This window comes from Haliotis cracherodii, unplaced genomic scaffold (genome assembly GCF_022045235.1).
Source record: "Haliotis cracherodii isolate W230 unplaced genomic scaffold, xgHalCrac1.p SCAF_10, whole genome shotgun sequence".
Classification (NCBI taxonomy): Eukaryota; Metazoa; Mollusca; class Gastropoda; order Lepetellida; family Haliotidae; genus Haliotis; species Haliotis cracherodii.
The window spans coordinates 20303362-20319068 of NW_027266265.1; the positions used below are offsets into that span (position 1 = coordinate 20303362).

The 15707-nt window shown below is 43.1% G+C and overlaps 1 protein-coding gene across 2 annotated transcripts; it reads right to left on the reverse strand.

The window, feature by feature from the left end:
* Positions 1 to 1254: 1254 nt before the first annotated feature.
* Positions 1255 to 13717, reverse strand: LOC139447949 (uncharacterized). 2 transcript variants are annotated; one of them, XM_071229454.1, is made up of 2 exons: positions 13459 to 13717; positions 1255 to 2930 (listed from the first exon to the last, which is right to left on the reverse strand). In XM_071229454.1, exon 2 carries the CDS (start codon positions 2920 to 2922, stop codon positions 2152 to 2154), a length of 771 nt encoding a protein of 256 aa, XP_071085555.1. In that variant the 5' UTR covers positions 2923 to 2930; positions 13459 to 13717; the 3' UTR covers positions 1255 to 2151. The 2 variants fall into 2 exon arrangements, with proteins under 2 accessions (XP_071085555.1, XP_071085564.1); XM_071229463.1 differs by having other exon boundaries at positions 13417 to 13472.
* Positions 13718 to 15707: the final 1990 nt, after the last annotated feature.

Genomic DNA, 15707 nt, shown 5'->3' on the forward strand with positions numbered 1-15707 from the left:
CCACCTTAAATAGGGGTAAATATTTTTAAACCTTGTACATTTTATCAACATCCTTGAAGAGGCTGTACATAATGTTGATATCTTATATAATCATTAAACGACTCGTGGTTGTTGTTTATTGTACGATAAAACACTCGCCCCTCAAGGTTTATTCTCCCTGCAGTGTTGTATTGTACCCCACTCGTCGTTTATTTCTTTAGCAGTGGCCCGCTCATTTATGATAACATGCGGGCGGTTTAATGATAATTTTATCCATTTTAGCTATAAAATAATGTAAAGCAGGATGTTTTGTAGTCAGGTTGGAGCGGATGAAAATATGATAATTAATTTTGTATTTCAAATTGGTCTGTGAGAATTTCCCTTTCATGAATATGCGAGCCGTGTATAATATTGCCTGATGGAGAAACTCAATGGCCTGTGATTATTTCTGTAACTGACAGTGCAGCCGCGAATAGCTGCAATACTGCTGATGCGGCTTTTAGCAATATTACTCACTCACTCACTGACAGTGATAGTTTGATTTCCAGCTTTCGGACACATTAATGTATTCACTATCATTGGACATTCATGTACACAATTTCTTTTGTTAGATTATATTGAGCATGTTGAGGGTTTTAATATAAAGTACATAGGAAACTGTCACAACGGGAGATGACTCAGAAGTGGTGTATGTAAATTACATAGCATTTTCAAGCTCAAGTCATAATTTTGCTAAATGCTACTTCGAGAATGAAGAGAATGAAAGAAGCATGACCAAAGGACTATTAACATGCGCATGCGCCTTGACCTTATGATATTACGCATGCGCACGGACAGCGTCTAAAACGCGAGAACACGAGAAAATGAAATGTTGCATTCACACGTTCTCGCGATTTCCTGTTTTTGTGGCCTAATTTGACAAGACGAGATTGCGAGATTGCGATATTTTGCACCATGTCCAAATGTCACATTCTCGCGTTGTTGACTTTTGACAAAACGTGCTATGCACCAAAATCACGAGAATGCAAGATCGCGAGAACGCGAGATCGTGTTTTGGGCATATTTAACTCGTTTCCAGGTCGAGATCGAGATCGCGAGAATGCGAGATCGCGAGAATGTCCCTTACAGTATTCCATAGGTATCAGTTTGTAATATCACACTGTATCCCCAGATTGGACTGGATTCTGTAGTATCTCACTATATGGCAACACACGCCGGCTGCTTAAACGGCAAATGACACATGTTTACAAAATAATAATGTTTATCTGTATTTAATATTGTGTGTATGCACCCAAGCATATCAAATGATCCCGGTATAGATGATCGCTTCCAGTCATTTCCATACCACGCAGTTAAGTTATTAGAAAAATCACGTACAGAATGACTGTAAACTGCGACACACCTGGACGTGAAGGTTCTTGGCCTCGATTGGCATGAAGTATTCGCAGACGAAGTTAATAACAGCGTATTCTTCGTTCTTTTTGTACAAACACACTGTAATACATTGTAAGCATTATTATTATTATTGTCTGTTATTTTGTCTGGATTCCTTTTGTCTTTGAAGAACTGTCCAAATGACGCGATACACAAAATGATTCATTCATATATGTGAACAATATGTCCCACCGAGGAGTACCTCATAATTTATAATTATGAGGACACAATATTTACAATTGCTCCCGAAAACCCTCATCCAACACAGTATAGTCTATATCCATACTTCACGTGGATTTGTTATGTCACTGGTACTGTTGATAGGATCTTCATCGAGATTTTTGTTATGTTTGTTTGTTGTTTAACGCCGCACTCAACAATATTCCAGCTTGGTGACGGACATCTGTAAATAATCGAGTCTCGACCAGACAATCCAGTGATTGATATTGTGAGCATCGATCGACTTGAGATACGATGACATGTATCAACCAAATCAGCGAGCCTGACCACCAGATCCCGTTAGTCGCCTCTTACGACAAGCATAGCCGCATTTTAATCCGGAAGACAATGTGCTGTCACATCCCGACGCCTAGCTGACTAGATACACGCAGTAATTCAATCAAATGTCTAAGCGTGAAAGGTCGTCAATAAAGTTCATATTCAAATCGAGATGTACTCCTACGAAGAATATTAGGTTTGAATTCACCTGACTGTAGCCAAACGACATGTGGAGAAGCATTAGTACAAAATATCACCGTCACACGCAAACATGTTCTCCAGATCTTTTGCATAAGAACCCATATTTCTGGTTGGGGTACCGATTTCCAACACATCTGATTGCTGTGGGTTTTCCAGGTTATCGGCCTGTGACGGAACAGGAGAGGGAGACGCTGACGACATACTACCTCTGATGACATCATCAAACTGCGTTTCAACTCTCCCAATTTCGATCTGTACGTGTGTAGGTGTGGTCGTGTACACGTTAGCAGTGCCCAGCGTGACAAGTGATGACTTGTCTTCACTTCTGTCTAACGTATAATAACTGGCAGACTGGTCACTTAAGTCTGTGGATTTGGCAAACTTTCCTAATGCTGGATACAGGCGACAGTCAGAAAAGAAGTCATCGAATTTGGCACCAGTCAAAGCCGTAGAGGCTGACATCTCACCCACAGCTTTTGGAACATAGCCGCACATATTGTCCTCAGCCCCGCCGTTGAAGACACTGCGGTTCGGGATTGGCGTTGTTGTCGTCGCGGGAGGTTCGTGGCGGAATATGTCACTCACATGCCGGCGTCGTGGCGAGTGTTGATTTTCCAACAATCTGGCGAGTATCTGACCATCCTCGTCCTGGCCCCGGGGTATCGAATCCGAGCTGTGTGGCGTGTAGAGGTCGCTGCTCACGTCGCTCCAGTCAGACTTCCTGGTCAGAATTTTCTTACGGCTATTCCTCTTGCGCGTGACGAAGGTGCGTCGACGTTGCACACAGAAGCAGCTTAGTATGGACGACATTCTCCAGACTGAAAACACAGGGAAAATGGAAAAATTCAAAACTAAAAACTTTAAAGTATGTTAGATGTCGTCTATCTCTGGTGATCTATAAAGCCCGAAAAATATACTTATACGTTAGAAGAGTATCGATATTGTATTGTCGGTTATAGTGTTGAAATGACATATTCTATCCTCCTACCCCATGCTATCGTGGGTACGTAAGATAAGTGCACTTCTTATCTGCTCTTGGGCAATTATTTCATACAATCAATCCTTCTGTGTCAGAGGATAGGCTAGTTATACCGTCTGTTGTGCCCTTCAACAACCGTCTCCGTTTTACTCCAATACATCGACAATTCGCGCGGCATATCCCCCTCATCGCCAGCCTGCACGGTAGGGCAACTGTACCTTTGATGTTTCACGCGTGATTAAGAAATGTCATACAATACTTTCGTCACTTAAGCAACTGATTGCTGGACGATGAGAAATCACCTGTGATGTACGTAAACAGTCCACATGTTCTTGGCGTTCCGTACTCCAGACAACAGAGCCATAGTAATCCTGAACATACAGAGCCGGGGATCATATCGGACACGATGGGACATCCTGTGTGAAATACACTGCATCTGTAGATTGTCAGATTGTGTGTACAAAGGTACATATTTTCTGTAGTGACGTGTGGTCAACGTTACAGGGCTAGGGACATGGTAGTGACGTGTGGTCAACGTTACAGGGATAGGGACATGGTAGTGACGTGTGGTCAACGTTACAGGGCTAGGGGCATGGTAGTGACGTGTGGTCAACGTTACAGGGCTAGGGACATGGTAGTGACGTGTGGTCAACGTTACAGGGCTAGGGACATGGTAGTGACGTGCGGTCAACGTTACAGGGCTAGGGACATGGTAGTGACGTGCGGTCAACGTTACAGGGCTAGGGACATGGTAGTGACGTGCGGTCAACGTTACAGGGCTAGGGACATGGTAGTGACGTGTGGTCAACGTTACAGGGCTAGGGGCATGGTAGTGACGTGTGGTCAACGTTACAGGGCTAGGGACATGGTGGTGACGTGCGGTCAACGTTACAGGGCTAGGGACATGGTAGTGACGTGCGGTCAACGTTACAGGGCTAGGGACATGGTAGTGACGTGCGGTCAACGTTACAGGGCTAGGGACATGGTAGTGACGTGTGGTCAACGTTACAGGGCTAGGGGCATGGTAGTGACGTGCGGTCAACGTTACAGGGCTAGGGACATGGTAGTGACGTGCGGTCAACGTTACAGGGCTAGGGACATGGTAGTGACGTGTGGTCAACGTTACAGGGCTAGGGGCATGGTAGTGACGTGTGGTCAACGTTACAGGGCTAGGGACATGGTAGTGACGTGTGGTCAACGTTACAGGGCTAGGGACATGGTAGTGACGTGCGGTCAACGTTACAGGGCTAGGGACATGGTAGTGACGTGCGGTCAACGTTACAGGGCTAGGGACATGGTAGTGACGTGTGGTCAACGTTACAGGGCTAGGGGCATGGTAGTGACGTGCGGTCAACGTTACAGGGATAGGGACATGGTAGTGACGTGCGGTCAACGTTACAGGGCTAGGGACATGGTAGTGACGTGTGGTCAACGTTACAGGGCTAGGGGCATGGTAGTGACGTGTGGTCAACGTTACAGGGCTAGGGACATGGTAGTGACGTGTGGTCAACGTTACAGGGCTAGGGACATGGTAGTGACGTGTGGTCAACGTTACAGGGCTAGGGACATGGTAGTGACGTGTGGTCAACGTTACAGGGCTAGGGACATGGTAGTGACGTGCGGTCAACGTTATCAACGTTATCTCAAAGAGCACTGTAAAATACCGTGTCAGAGGATAGGCTAGTTATACCGTCTGTTGTGCCCTTCAACAACCGTCTCCGTTTTACTCCAATACATCGACAATTCGCGCGGCATATCCCCCTCATCGCCAGCCTGCACGGTAGGGCAACTGTACCTTTGATGTTTCACGCGTGATTAAGAAATGTCATACAATACTTTCGTCACTTAAGCAACTGATTGCTGGACGATGAGAAATCACCTGTGATGTACGTAAACAGTCCACATGTTCTTGGCGTTCCGTACTCCAGACAACAGAGCCATAGTAATCCTGAACATACAGAGCCGGGGATCATATCGGACACGATGGGACATCCTGTGTGAAATACACTGCATCTGTAGATTGTCAGATTGTGTGTACAAAAGGTACATATTTTCTGTAGTGACGTGTGGTCAACGTTACAGGGCTAGGGACATGGTAGTGACGTGTGGTCAACGTTACAGGGATAGGGACATGGTAGTGACGTGTGGTCAACGTTACAGGGCTAGGGGCATGGTAGTGACGTGTGGTCAACGTTACAGGGCTAGGGACATGGTAGTGACGTGTGGTCAACGTTACAGGGCTAGGGACATGGTAGTGACGTGCGGTCAACGTTACAGGGCTAGGGACATGGTAGTGACGTGCGGTCAACGTTACAGGGCTAGGGACATGGTAGTGACGTGCGGTCAACGTTACAGGGCTAGGGACATGGTAGTGACGTGTGGTCAACGTTACAGGGCTAGGGGCATGGTAGTGACGTGTGGTCAACGTTACAGGGCTAGGGACATGGTAGTGACGTATGGTCAACGTTACAGGGCTAGGGACATGGTAGTGACGTGCGGTCAACGTTACAGGGCTAGGGACATGGTAGTGACGTGCGGTCAACGTTACAGGGCTAGGGACATGGTAGTGACGTGTGGTCAACGTTACAGGGCTAGGGGCATGGTAGTGACGTGCGGTCAACGTTACAGGGCTAGGGACATGGTAGTGACGTGCGGTCAACGTTACAGGGCTAGGGACATGGTAGTGACGTGTGGTCAACGTTACAGGGCTAGGGGCATGGTAGTGACGTGTGGTCAACGTTACAGGGCTAGGGACATGGTAGTGACGTGTGGTCAACGTTACATGGCTAGGGACATGGTAGTGACGTGTGGTCAACGTTACAGGGCTAGGGACATGGTAGTGACGTGTGGTCAACGTTACAGGGCTAGGGACATGGTAGTGACGTGCGGTCAACGTTATCTCAAAGAGCACTGTAACATATTTCATAATCAATAACAATTGATCTTTCCTTATTACTCTGGAAGTCTCTGGATGAGATATTATTAACATAAGGAAACGATGACTGCAAAATGAAACAGTTTCTACACAGTGCTGTCCCAAGAATCTAAACTGAATTGACCGTAATTTAGATTAATCGATCAGGAGACGCCTTGTTCAACTTTATCCAGAAACGAACAATATCAATTCTCTGCTTTGTGATCGGAAACATCCACGCCATCTCTCCCCGCACTGTGAAGTTATGAGTTTTCAGGCTCACACCAAAAAAATCCCCGCCAAGCTCTTTTTTGAAACGTGTTAATACAGCTAAACTCTTGATTCTCCTATATGGCAAATACACATGACTTCCATTCATTGATTTTTCATTTGATTTTTTACCAGTAATACCTAGTTTCAACAATTTATACCAGAGACAGTTTCGATTTACTCGGTCAAATGCCTTTATAGCATCAAAATAACAAACAAAAGTGGGATGTTTTATTAATTTCCTGTTATTGATAACGGAATAGAGTGTATATACTAGTATATATGCTCAGTAGTGCTTCGTTCAGCGCGAAAGCCATTCTGTTCTTCAGCCAATGTCGCATTAGAGTCAAGCCAAAAGGTAAAACGGAGATTCAATAAATCATAATATAGTTTACATGGAATAGATATCAATGATATAACACGATTTCCAAGATCATCATTTCTGACAGGCGATATTACACATCACGCCACTCTTCAGGAAAGATGTTATTATCAAGACAATATGTAAAACTGTTGAATAATAAAGCAACTCAAGAATTGTTTTTTAGAGCTTCAGCAGGAATACGATCTATACTAGATGTTTTACCGCGTTTAACCCGGTTGATATCATTCAATACTTCCTCGCGGGTTATCGGTGCATGAAGACTACTGATGTCATCAGTACCGGAATTGACAGAAACATTATTAACATCTTCCGTAATATTCTCTAGAAATTGTCCATCAAACAACCAGCAGGGACGGTATTGTACAGTGAACAATAGTCTGATTGCCATTTCTCCAGCACAACATCCTTGTCAGTTACAACCACACCATTCTTAATTACCTCCCATCGTATAGAACCAGTCGATCTTTGGTAATACCAAATTTTCAAACACTCAAGAGAATCTTTATGCTGGTATTTGTCGTATAGGCGTTAGTTCCTGCAGCTGATAAGAGAGTTTTGATTTTCTCAACAGCTTATCAAAAGACTTTCTTTCAAAAACATACTTTTGTTCCAGTGCGAAAGGAGACTTAAATTTTAACTACTTTCGTTCACACCCAAAGAGACTGAAGTGCATCACTCTTATAAAATGTCTTACCACTGGAAGTTCTAGGTTTGTCTGGCATACTACCTACCTTATCTAATTCCATATGCATACATGACAAAAATTCATCATATGCAACATTAATATCCTGTTGACCAGACAGGTGGAATTCAATGTTATTAACAGTTTTGTTTGTCATTATTAAAATTCTTCACTTGATTAAAACTCATTTGGAAAGTTATACAGCCGGTAAGGCCAATGAACTGGTGAGGTGAAGTCTTATCCTCAGCAGGCTTATCACATTCATGATAGGTACAAGACACCCGAATGTCACACATCATACCTAGAGACCGCCTCCGTGGTCTAGTGGTAGAGCGTCCGCCCGGAGAGCGGAAGATCCGGGGTTCGATCCCTGCAGCGTTTAAAGATCGTACTTGTTGTTACCCTGTCTGGCGCTCGGCATTAAGGGGCTAAAACAAGGACTGGTCGGCTCGGAGTCAGTATACTGTGTCTGAGTGGGGTATTCATATTAAACTGCGGCATGGTATCTCAGTGAGCTAGCACTATAAATCGGCATCAGTCCGGACTAGTACAAGCAGCCATACAAACACACATACGTACATGCACGTCGCTATATAAGTGCAATAATCTTGGACGCGACGTTAAACCCCATTTCACCTCACCTCACCTCAGAGCTGAATGATCCTGAACAACATCTGGAAGTTTGCACCATAGATACACGTTGACATCTTTAGTACGTTAAAGTTCGAAAAGCGAGATAACTCTTTATGGGCAGTAACAATATAATCAACGACTCAGCAGCCATTCTTGGCGTAGGTATAGTCCTGCTTGCCAAACACAACCGTTCAGCACACACATGTTGCGCTCAGTAAGATAGTCAAGCAAAAGATTGCAAAGATAATTATATTTGAGGGCAATTATCCCACCCACCCCGTTCACCCACAATGTCAACTCCATCGATTTAATCAGTTTTTGTTCCAATGCGAGCATTAAAATCCCCATATATATATATAGATCTACACATTTACCCTTCATTTTGATATATAAATACACTTTTTCTAACAATTGAAATATTGCTCAACATGATGCTAAACAATTGCCCAACATGTATGATACTGTATAATTGCCCAACATGTATGATACTGAATAATTGCCCAACATGTATGGTACTGAATAACTGCCCAACATGTATGATACTGAATAATTGCCCAACGTGTATGGTACTGAATAATTGCCCAACATGTATGATACTGAATAATTGCCCAACATGTATGATACTGAATAATTGCCCAACGTGTATGATACTGAATAATTGCCCAACATGTATGGTACTGAATAATTGCCCAACGTGTATGGTACTGAATAATTGCCCAACATGTATGATACTGAATAATTGCCCAATATGTATGATACTGAATAATTGCCCAATATGTATGATACTGTATAATTGCCCAACATGTATGATACTGAATAATTACCCAACGTGTATGATACTGAATAATTGCCCAATATGTATGATACTGAATAATTGCCCAACATGTATGATACTAAATATTACCCCACATGTATGATACTGAATAATTGCCCAACATGTATGGTACTGAATAATTGCCCAACATGCAAGGTACTGAATAATTGCCCAACGTGTATGATACTGAATAATTGCCCAACGTGTATGATACTGAATAATTGCCTAACATGTATGATACTGAATAATGCCCAACATGTATATAACTGAATAATTGCTCAACATGTATGATACTGAATAATTGCCCAACATGTATGGTACTGAATAATTGCCCAACATGCAAGGTACTGAATAATTACCCAACATGTATGATACTGAATAATTGCCCAACGTGTATGATACTGAAAAATGTCCCAACATGTATGATACTGAATAATGCCCAACACGTATATAACTGAATAATTGCTCAACATGTATGATACGGAATAATGCCCAACACGTATATAACTGAATAATTACCCAACATGTATGATACTGAATTGTTGCTCAGCATGTATGATACTGACACTTAATTGTTGCCCAACCTGTATGATGGAGAATTGTTGCCCACCCAGTATGATACTGAATTATTGCCAAGTATGTGTGATACTGAATAATTGCTATGCATGTATGATACTGAATCATTTTTCAGCACGTGTGTTCCTACGTTTCAGCTCATGAGACTGAGTTATTACGCAGATATTGCCAAATAATTGGGATTCATTATTCATCATGTGTTACATTGAGCTATTGTCCAGCATGTGTAATACTGATTAATTGTCAAGAATGTGCTACATCGAGCTATTGTCCAGTATGAGTAATACTGAGTTATTGTCCAGAATGTGCTACATTGAGCTATTGTCCAGCATGTGTAATACTAAGTTATTGTCCAGAATGTGCTACATTGAGCTATTGTCTAGTATGTGTAATACTGAGTTATTGTCCAGAATGTGCTACATTGAGCTATTGTCCAGCATGTGTAATATTAAGTTATTGTCCAGAATGTGCTACATTGAGCTATTGTCCAGCATGTGTAATACTAAGTTATTGTCCAGAATGTGCTACATTGAGCTATTGTCCAGCATGTGTAATACTAAGTTATTGTCCAGAATGTGTTACAATGAGCATGTGTAATACTAAGTTATTGTCTAGCATGAGTAATACTGAGTTATTGACCAGCATGTGTAATACTGAGTTATTGCCCAGCATGTGTAATACTAAGTTATTGTCCAGCATGAGAAATGCTGAGTTATTGGCCAGCATGTGTAATACTGAGTTATTGCCCAGCATGTGTAATACTAAGTTATTGTCCAGCATGAGAAATGCTGAGTTATTGGCCAGCATGTGTAATACTGAGTTATTGCCCAGCATGTGTAATACTAAGTTATTGTCCAGCATGAGTAATACTGAGTTATTGACCAGCATGTGCTACATTGAGCTATTGCCAGCATGTGTAATACTGAGTTATTGTCCAGAATGTGCTACATTGAGCTATTGTCCAGCATTTGTAATACTGAGTTATTGTCCAGAATGTGCTACATTGAGCTATTGTCCAGCATGTTTAATACTGAGTTTGTGTCCAGCATGTGTAATACTGAGTTATTGCCGAGCGCGTAATACTGAGTTATTGTCCAGAATGTGCTACATTGAGCTATTGTCCAGCATGTGTAATACTAAGTTATTGTCCAGAATGTGTTACAATGAGCATGTGTAATACTAAGTTATTGTCCAGCATGAGTAATACTGAGTTATTGACCAGCATGTGTAATACTGAGTTATTGCCCAGCATGTGTAATACTAAGTTATTGTCCAGCATGAGAAATGCTGAGTTATTGGCCAGCATGTGTAATACTGAGTTATTGCCCAGCATGTGTAATACTAAGTTATTGTCCAGCATGAGAAATGCTGAGTTATTGGCCAGCATGTGTAATACTGAGTTATTGCCCAGCATGTGTAATACTAAGTTATTGTCCAGCATGAGTAATACTGAGTTATTGACCAGCATGTGCTACATTGAGCTATTGCCAGCATGTGTAATACTGAGTTATTGTCCAGAATGTGCTACACTGAGCTATTGTCCAGCATTTGTAATACTGAGTTATTGTCCAGAATGTGCTACATTGAGCTATTGTCCAGCATGTTTAATACTGAGTTTGTGTCCAGCATGTGTAATACTGAGTTATTGCCGAGCGCGTAATACTGAGTTATTGTCCAGAATGTGCTACATTGAAATATTGTCCAGCATGTGTAATACTGAGTTATTGTCCAGAATGTGCTACACTGAGCTATTGTCCAGCATGTTTAATACTGAATTATTGTCCAGCATGTGTAATAATAGTCATTGCGTGAATGTGTGAATTATTGCTACCGGAGATGTATACCCTCCTCTGGTATCTATGCCCCGCGATACCTGTAGAATCTGACCCGACGACACAACATTCACACGTCTGTAAACACATACCTGTATGTAATTGCACGTTCATTCTTATTGTGAGCAGTTTAGCAATGTACACTCCAGTCTCTCCACAACACACACATCCTTCACATGTAACATTGTAACATATACACCTACCATAACATGTTCATGGAAAATACTACCACATGTTTGTCATCTGTTGTCATTCGAAGATTTCCTATGTACATCACGTGTTTAATCAATGAACTATATTATGTTAGGCCAAAGATAGACAATGCTAAGCTTACAAGTAATGTCCAACAGAGAATAATGCAAATAAATCCATCAAGCCATTGTGCTTTTTATCTCATCAACAGACAGGACTGAGACGATGCTGCTGTTAAGTTAGTGAACCCTGCATTACACTTTCACCAGAAAAGATGTGCACTTCGATAAATATGAGTGGTTATTTATACACATCTCAACCCGCCCTGTGATCAAACACTTGCCGGGACTGGCCCCGACATGAATAGTGTGACGGGATAAGATCTATGCAGGGTGTTGTGATCTATGCAGGGTGTTGTGATCTATGCAGGGTGTCAAGTGGTGTGATATATGCAGGGTGTTGTGATCTATGCAAGGCGTCAAGTGGTGTGATCTATGCAGGGTGTTGTGATCTATGCAAGGCGTCAAGTGGTGTGATCTATGCAGGGTGTTGTGATCTATGCAGGGTGTTGTGATCTGTGCAGGGTGTCAAGTGGTGTGATCTATGCAGGGTGTTGTGATCTGTGCAGGGTGTCAAGTGTTGTGATCTACGCAGGGTGTTGTGATCTATGCAGGGTGTTGTGATCTATGAAGGGAGTCAAGTGGTGTGATCTATGCAGGGTGTCAAGTGGTGTGATCTATGCAGGGTGTTGTGATCTGTGCAGGGTGTCAAGTGTTGTGATCTATGCAGGGTGTTGTGATCTATGCAGGGTGTTGTGATCTATGCAGGGAGTCAAGTGTTGTGATCTATGCAGGGTGTCAAGTGGTGTGATCTATGCAGGGTGTTGGTGTGTATGCAGGGTGTCAAGTGGTGTTATCTATGCAGAGTTTGTGATGATGTGATCTATGCAGGGTGTGAGATGGTGTGATCTATGCAGTATGTCAAGTGTTGTGATCTATGCAGGGTGTCAAGTGGTGTGATCTATGCATGATGTCAAGTGCTGTGATCTCAACAGGCTGTCAAGTGGTGTGATCTATGCAGGATGTCAAGTGGTGTGATCTATGCAGGGTGTCAAGTGGTGTGATCTATGCAGGGTGTTGGTGTGTATGCAGGGTGTCAAGTGGTGTTATCTATGCAGAGTTTGTGATGATGTGATCTATGCAGGGTGTGAGATGGTGTGATCTATGCAGTATGTTAAGTGTTGTGATCTATGCAGGGTGTCAAGTGGTGTGATCTATGCATGATGTCAAGTGCTGTGATCTCAACAGGGTGTCAAGTGCTGTGATCTATGCAGGATGTCTAGTGGTGTTATTTATGCAGGTGAGTCAAGTGGTGTGGTCTATGCAGAGTGTCAAGTGGTGTGATCTATGCAGGGTGTCAGATGCTGTCACATACAAGACAACAATTTCAAACTTTATGGCGTTTTTTTCTGATTGACAAACCTATTAACCGAAACGGCAATTACATGTTAACGATACAGCAATAAATCCCTTGAAATATCCGAAGGAGAGTATATACGACGTTCTCTTTCTGGGGTGCCGTTTGTGTGTAACCAAATGACCAAGTAACGAAGGCGGCATATGCACAATATCGAGCATGACATTTCACTCCTTTGTCAACCTCACACTGTCAAATCAAAAGTTTGAATGAAAACATACTACCTTCTAACTAATCGTGAACCAAATTTTACTTCCCACGTCCGTTTCAGTGGCTTATTATGCGAGCGTATCATAAACCACGAGAAGGGCCCCACTAACCACTCCACAGGTAGCTAATTCTTTCATGTACTAAATATAAACCTATTCTGGAGTTACGAGAGTCTTTCGTGATGTCACGAAGCCTTATGGACGAGATTTGTTCAGTAAATATGTCTCAACAAACCAGTTAGTATTCGATGGATAGACGTTAATGATATATGCAACTGGTTGTTAGACAGCCTTGAAGGCGACTAATAAAGGTATATGTGTGTGTGTACGCTAACACAGTACCTTAACATGACATAGAAAGTCCTCAGCATTCATTCAACTTACGTCTTTTCTTTTTGCTTGTTTGCACTGCCTTAAACCAACAGCGTCCTTGCGTTGATTTACCGCCGCTACATGTCGCTCGGGTAGTGTCCGGATTCCAAGCCCCGTTCGACGTCTCATTCGTGACTTGTACTGAAAAAGTTTATTCGCCTGGGACCTTATCACATTCCAAAACCAAATGAGAAAACCAAATACTGTTTCACAGCAATAAAATTGTGTGACTGCAGGCAAACAAACTGCATAAGTGGCAGTGAATGTTCCATTTGGTATATGTATAATAATGGTTGGTATAACAATACGAAGGGGGATAACTGCCTGGGTAGCGAAACATGGGTAACGACAGGTAGATTTGTTTATGAACTTCTGATTTTGGCTTGCTGCCAGATGTGTTCGAATGGTTCCAACTGAACGGACACAGCTTAACTTCGGGGTTGCGGTGAGAACAAAGGGTTTTGAGGGCCTCGGGGATATGGGTATTATTCTTTACATAGAGTAGACAGTTAGATTGTATCCTTCTAGCAAGTGTAAGTGACATTTGATGTTACGTTTGAATGGCGTGTGAAAAGTAAGTAGCGGGACTGCCGTTGCTTAACCAGCCGGGGTTACGCCAGATGTCGCGCTGGGACAGCTTAAGGTGGTGTAAGCGGGTTGGGAAGTATCACATTGGGAGAACTAAGTATAGATGTGAACACACAGATAAATACTTTCAATATTCCTTTCTTCTTTACATCATTACAACCGCGTGTTATAGTGCGACATGTTTGGACGCTAATCAAGAAGAGAAGTTTGAAGTACATGAAGACACAGATCCGCCTGTTGTTGTCATAAAGCTCCTGCTGTGTCCTGTATGACAACACAGCTCGACGTGCCACATTTACTTGACATTTTAATTGGACTTGCTGCTCCGGTGTATGTGCAACACCTTGTAATTCACGAGGGCTCGAATGTCATTCAATTGTGCAATCATTCTGACGGCCCACCTTGAAGAAACCACCTCCTTGTACAACCATTCTGACGGCCCACCTTGAAGTAACCACCTCCTTGTACAACCATTCTGACGGCCTACCTTGAAGAAACCACCTCCTTGTACAACCATTCTGACGGCCCACCTTGAAGTAACCACCTCCTTGTACAACCATTCTGACGGCCCACCTTGAAGTAACCACCTCCTTGTACAACCATTCTGACGGCCTACTTTGAAGGAACTCTTACTTGTACAACCATTCTGACGGCCCACCTTGAAGTAACCACCTCCTTGTACAACCATTCTGACGGCCCACTTTGAAGTAACCACCTCCTTGTACAACCATTCTGACGGCCCACCTTGAAGTAACCACCTCCTTGTACAACCATTCTGACGGCCCACCTTGAAGTAACCACCTCCTTGTACAACCATTCTGACGGCCCACTTTGTAGTAACCACCTCCTTGTACAACCATTCTGACGGCCTACTTTGAAGGAACTCTTACTTGTACAACCATTCTGACGGCCCACCTTGAAGTAACCACCTCCTTGTACAACCATTCTGACGGCCCACTTTGAAGTAACCACCTCCTTGTACAACCATTCTGACGGCCTACTTTGAAGGAACTCTTACTTGTACAACCATTCTGACGGCCTACTTTGAAGTAACCACCTCCTTGTACAACCATTCTGACGGCCCACCTTGAAGTAACCACCTACTTGTACAACCATTCTGACGGCCTACTTTGAAGGAACTCTTACTTGTACAACCATTCTGACGGCCCACCTTGAAGTAACCACCTCCTTGTACAACCATTCTGACGGCCCACCTTGAAGTAACCACCTCCTTGTACAACCATTCTGACGGCCTACTTTGAAGGAACTCTTACTTGTACAACCATTCTGACGGCCTACTTTGAAGTAACCACCTCCTTGTACAACCATTCTGACGGCCCACCTTGAAGGAACTCTTACTTGTACAACCATTCTGACGGCCCACTTTGAAGTAACCACCTCCTTGTACAACCATTCTGACGGCCTACTTTGAAGTAACCACCTCCTTGTACAACCATTCTGACGGCCCACCTTGAAGTAACCACCTCCTTGTACAACCATTCTGACGGCCTACTTTGAAGGAACTCTTACTTGTACAACCATTCTGACGGCCCACCTTGAAGTAACCACCTCCTTGTACAACCATTCTGACGGCCCACTTTGAAGTAACCACCTCCTTGTACAACCATTCTGACGGCCCACCTTGAAGTAACCACCTCCTTGTACAACCATTC

Coding starts and splice junctions, on each gene's coding strand:
- LOC139447949 (XM_071229454.1), bottom strand. CDS start 2,922: ATGTCGTCCATACTAAGCTGCTTCTGTGTGCAACGTCGACGCACCTTC.